The sequence below is a fragment of the Gavialis gangeticus genome, unplaced genomic scaffold (assembly GCF_001723915.1).
Source record: "Gavialis gangeticus isolate Ggan-Ray unplaced genomic scaffold, GavGan_comp1, whole genome shotgun sequence".
NCBI classification, from domain to species: Eukaryota; Metazoa; Chordata; order Crocodylia; family Gavialidae; genus Gavialis; species Gavialis gangeticus.
In genome coordinates, this window is record NW_017728995.1 from 4,267,451 (window position 1) to 4,273,146 (window position 5,696).

The 5,696-nt window shown below is 38.8% G+C and overlaps 1 protein-coding gene across 1 annotated transcript in view; it reads left to right on the forward strand.

Annotated features, from left to right (window-relative positions):
• ARHGEF26 (Rho guanine nucleotide exchange factor 26) overlaps positions 1-5,696 on the forward strand; it is a 245,555-nt gene that overhangs the window by 170,241 nt on the left and 69,618 nt on the right. Inside the window, exons 7-8 of the mRNA XM_019503171.1 lie at positions 3,598-3,750; positions 4,217-4,346. Of these exons, the coding sequence (XP_019358716.1) occupies positions 3,598-3,750; positions 4,217-4,346 (283 nt within the window). The remainder of the gene's footprint in view (positions 1-3,597; positions 3,751-4,216; positions 4,347-5,696) is intronic.

The window sequence follows — 5,696 nt, forward strand, 5'->3', positions numbered from 1 at the left end:
TATTATATAAATTAACTTACATGTCTTAAGGCATTTTGGACAATCAGTGGTTAAAGCTGTCCAGATTAGCAGACTGGCACAGTAAATATCAAAGCACTGTTCTTGATTAATGTTTAACTGAAGGTTAGTGATGAAAGCCCTTAGCAACTGAATGCCTTCAACAAGAGCCACAGTTACAAACATACAGAGGGAGACTGTTTTTGTCAATGGAGAGGTATAGCTGATTGAAGCTTAATCTGGTCTTCCCTGGATTGAAAAGAAAAGAAAAAAAATGAAGTTACATTTTCTAAATCAGTTTTGTATGGGTTGTAGGAAATAGCAGTCTGGCCTTGCATTAAACTATTAACAAATTGGTGATTTATTTTAAGAAACAATGATAGGAGGAAAGAATTAAACCCTCTTGTGGTCTTGTTTAACTTTTAATCAGGATCCGAGTTTAGTCAGAAAAGTCAAAGACAAAGAAATTAAAAACACTTTAATAAATCCTTCTGATATTGAACAAAAGGCCAGATCCAGCTTGGGTCTAGTTTATGGGAATAAACACTTTTGACTTATCAGAACTAATCTTTAAACCTAGCACCACCTCTAAAAAATTTAGTAAACTGTTTTAGTGAAATCGCTGGTTTCATTATAATAAAAGTAAGCTGGATGCACAATAGGAAACTCCCTGGTCCAGATCTCAATTTATGATATTCATAATGCTGGATGTAAAAGTATCTACTGGCCCTAAAGGTAGGGAGTCTTTCAGCATGATTTCTTTCTCTGTTCGTAAAGCACTCCTAACCTGTATCTTTTACTGTTCCCTGAAGGAGCTACGCTATTTGATGAGCAACATAACACCTGACAAATCACCTGATAAATTTTAAAAGTGGATTTTCTAGCCCACATGGTCAAATACCTTTTCAGCAAACCAACATTAATCAGCAATGTGCTAAGAATTTCTTAGAGCTATGAAACTTGCCTGAGCTGAGCAGAGTAGAAATGGTTTCCAGTCACTGCCTACAAGTTGTGCTGGTCAGTATTTTAAACCTGAATGTTATAATTCATCATAAGAATATTAATAGACAACGTAGCTTGCAAACTGTTCCCCTGTCTGGTTAATAGAAATCTGAAGAGCCCCAGAGAAATTTGAGACCAACCATCTTTATAATACTCTAAGACCAACTTTAATACTTCAGTGTGAATGCGTGTGTGTAATATAATATGTGTGTGTGTGTGTGCACGCGCGTGCTCGTGTGTGTGTGTTGGAAAAGAACAACAACTGCAAAATATATATATCAAGTATGACATTTGTTTTCAGCTTGGTGTTCTTTTCCAGTCAATACACTTTGCCAAATCATCTGAACAGTATTTAATGTAAATAAATCAATGGCAGCCTGTGGCATCTCATGCATCAAACAAAGCAGGAGTGACAGTAGAGGAATTGCAGAGATGTCATGCTTCTTAAAACTGGAGAAGTGTCATTGTAACCACTGTAGTTATTGTAGCTCTACTACCAGATAAGAACTACCTGTATTAGAGAAAATGCCAAATACATTATCCTTTAAAAGCTTTGCCATTGATTAAAGTAACACATTTTAAAGATTGGCCCTGTTTCCACTTCTTCATATGTTTTGACCAGATCATTGATCATCTAATGAAACTTTTAATACAATCTGATCAATATTTTGATGTCAATTTCACTTTTTTGTGTTAGGATTGCTTAAAAATAATGCCTTGATAATTGTGGATATCCCAAACTATTACATAAAATATCCAGAGTACACAATTTTACTGAAAGATCAGGCTTGCTTTTTTCTTCTTGTCTTAAATGTCTTGCTTATAATGTTGATTTAATGGTAAAATGACCTGTGGACTGTTTAGGAGTGGTGAAAATGCCTCCTGTTCTCTGAGTCACTCAGCGTATCAGTGTACAGTTTACTTTAATTTTAATCTGAGTTTTGCAATTCATCTTTAAGCTTGTGAGAGGTTTTTCAATTTCCATTGTAGCTATGCTATTTGACTTTCTCTATGACAAGGGAAAAAGATTCTTTCCTCATGTTCATGTTGTTTTAGTTACTTTTTAAACCATGTCAGTGAAAATATGACTAAATACAGATGTTCCAAAAGCCCCTGGTGGAAGCACTCTTACCACATTTTACTCAAAGTATGGTAAGTCAGAGCAGGAGCCAGCTGAGGAGACGTTTGCTAGTTGGTGAGGGGCTCATAGCCTAGCCACACTGGCTGCTGGTGGCACTCTCATATGCCTCCCAGGAGGTTGCCAGAGCAGCCCCTCACTCCTGCCCTGCCCCCCTCTCCCCTCCTGCTGGTGACTGTCAGCAGTGGCTGAGGGGAAGGGGGGAGAAAAGGAGCAGGCACCATCATGAAGGCTGCCACAACTGGCTGGGGCCTGGAGAGTGCTGGCTGAGTCTGCATGGAGGGGCTCCCTTCCCTCCACCCAGCCTCTTGACAGCTGCAGATAGCAGCTGCAGAGTGTCATGGCCTGGCCAGGGCTGCTGCAGGGAAGGGTTCTGGGGTCTGTGTCCTAATGTATCACTGCCCAGCCAGGGCTGCTGCGGTGGAGGGACCCCAGAGCCCTTCCCCAACAATAGCCTTGGCCAGGGTGCTGTGATGGGGGAGACGCTGGAGCCCTTCCTCCACAGTACCCCCCACAACTGGGGCACCTGCAGGGTCAGAAACTCCCCTTTCCCCACCCCCTTGCCAGGCTGCTCGAAGGGCTGGGATCAGAGGCTGTCAGTGCCTGGGATGGCAGCAATTGTACTCTAAGTTAACCCTCGGCGGGTTCTGGCCAGATGTTCGATAAAGCATTCTAGCAGGAAGTGTTTAGGTTAGTACACATCCAGCCAGGGTTAATTTAGAGCGGGATCTGCCATTTTAAAAATGCTTTATGTGTCATGAATGTCTGTTCTGTTAGAGCTGGAAAGTTTTCTGCATGCTTAAAGTTCATTAAGTGTAGTGTCTTTGCCCACACTATAGTTTCAACTGGTGTTAGTCCTGTTTGTTCTAGATGGTTGTTAATTTGTGAAACAGTAATTTGACCATTACCAATTTTTTTAGAGTCTGTCCAGCTACATTGCCATTTCTTTGCACTTTAATGTGCAAGAGGGACATAAGTAGTCAAATCAAAAGGATAATGGGTTTACATCCATTAACCCATTTCTACTTCAGAAGTCTCAAACTTCTCAGCTTTGTCCCTGGTTTCTTGGATTTTTTGGTGAATAACTTTGTTAAATGGTCTCATGTCATGTCAAGCAAAACTTTTGCATGGCCATTGTGAAACCAAATCTAGTCAAAGGTTACCTTACACCTAGAGGCCTACTGAGCTAGTGTGCTGGAGGCGCATCAGTTTCTGGAACCTGTAAGATTCATGAGACTGATGTAGTTAGCATCATATCTGACCACCTTTGACTCCTGTCTTGAATAACTAGGTACCACCTGTCACTGGGGCAACTGAGAGGGACCTTTGGTACAAGTCCAGATCAGAACTTGATCCCACATGTCAGAAGCCATAGAGATGCACCTTTGCCACTGCACCCATCTTTGAGAATATGTTTGCCAAAATTATCATTTGCCAAATCATTTCTTTTTCTTTTTCAGGTTCTTTAAAGAACTTGAAATGAGGCATCAGAACAACATCTTCATAGATGACATCAGTGACATAGTTGAAAAGCATACAACATCAACCTTTGACCCATATGTGAAATATTGCACTAATGAGGTCTATCAGCAGCGAACACTCCAGAAACTATTGTAAGAAATTATGCTTTGAATGTCAGGATGTAAAATCATCCCCTTAATAGTAGGAGTCAACAGCTCATATAGGAACCAGTGCAGCAAAGAATGTAAGCATGTGCTTATCTAAAAGCACATGTTCAAATTCCACAGAAGAAATTAAGGGTAAAAAATATGTCTGGCTGTACAGTACAATCTTATTGTGATCATGTGTAGAATTCTGTTCCCATTGATAAGTTTTCCCAATTTATTTTTGTCATACATTGCGTTATGTGTGTAGCATTCATGTTTCTAACTAAACTGTTCTGTATCATATTCCTAAATAAACTGTTTTGAGTACTAAAAGAATATGATTCCTCACAAGCCACCATTCCTCAGATTAATGACATCACTGTTTATTTGAAAAGAAAAGAAAACACATTTTTGTTAAAATACTCATCTTTAAAAAAAACAAAAAACAAAAAAAACCCTTCTTTTTCTACAGAGCTACAAATCCAACATTCAAAGAAGTGCTGTCACGGATCGAATCCCATGAAGACTGCAGGAATTTACCGATGATCTCTTTCCTCATTCTCCCAATGCAGAGGGTTACACGCCTTCCATTACTGATGGATGTGAGAACAGAGTTACTCTTTCCTCTCATATTTTGTATACTTAGAAAGTCAACGATCTCTACTTTTTCATTTCTGGACCATTTCTGCCTCTTAAATGTAGCTCATTTAGACTGGGCCACTAGCTGAATAAACTGGTCTGTCCCCAACAAAATGGCAATTGTAAAATTTATGGTATAAAATTGTGGTTAAATCTGGATGCAGGTACCAGAGAAAACACATATATGGAACTACAACTAGAGCTATGGTCCTTCAGTTCAAAAAACACAGACTTGCTACTTTGCGGGTTAAGGGACGGTTCCATTTCTAGGCCTCAACCCCATCTACTTACATTGATAAGCTGTTATTCACAGGAATGTTCTCAGTGAACCTGTTAATTAAGGGGCAGGAAGATCACAATCTGACATTTAGCTAAAACATCTAGTAATAGGTCCTGTACACTCAGTGAGGCAGCTGCTACAGAGTAATATCATTGGCATATTTAGCCAGAAACCAATATAGTAACCTGTGGATGCCACCTCCCAGAAGGTTGTAATATTGATTGGAAGAGTCAGGAAGTAGAGATGGAAATTCGAGGAAAACATCTGTACTCATGAGGTTTTTAGCATTTCTGTATGGATGCCAGAAGTCAATTATGATCTGGACCATTGCCATTGGTGTGAATTAAAGTCACTACTTGAATTCTACCTTTAATAGGATCCAGATCAGAACATACAAAGACAAAATTAATCTTCAGTTAGGAATTCTGTAATAACCCTGAGTATATATTCAGTATTTTACAGTGACTGCTTGGAGTGGTCCTTCAGGTGATAGGAGTAGAAAGTTTATATATTTCAGGTCTCTAATCATGCTCTATTGTGCCATAAATCCCTGTGTTTAAAAAAAAAAATCCATCCCCCTCCCAGTATTTTCCCTTTCTCTCTAAATTTAAGATACTCCATTTTTGTTGTTTCAGATAATTTAAGAAAAATAATATGAAAAATATGAAGACTTTTTTCTGGGGTATTGACACAGTTTTGGAGCCATTTCAAAATGGGTTAAACATGGAGGCCTTTGCTACATTTGTATTGCACCCAGCCTGTCCATACATAACAATTAGAATAAAGCAGTTGTTGTCCATGCCTTGGGAGATGGATTTCTACACTTTATGTTAATTTTTTTCTTTACAGTAATTTTTCATTTCACTCTAGCTGTAATACAGGAAAGATGATTCCTTTATTATATTCAGACCAAAAACACAATTTTGCTGGGTTCATATTACAGGTATTGCAATATATGCATTACTCCAAGAAAAAATATATAATTTAACCCCTTCTTCATTAAGAATACTTAATGCCAGATGTTTGTTCCAAC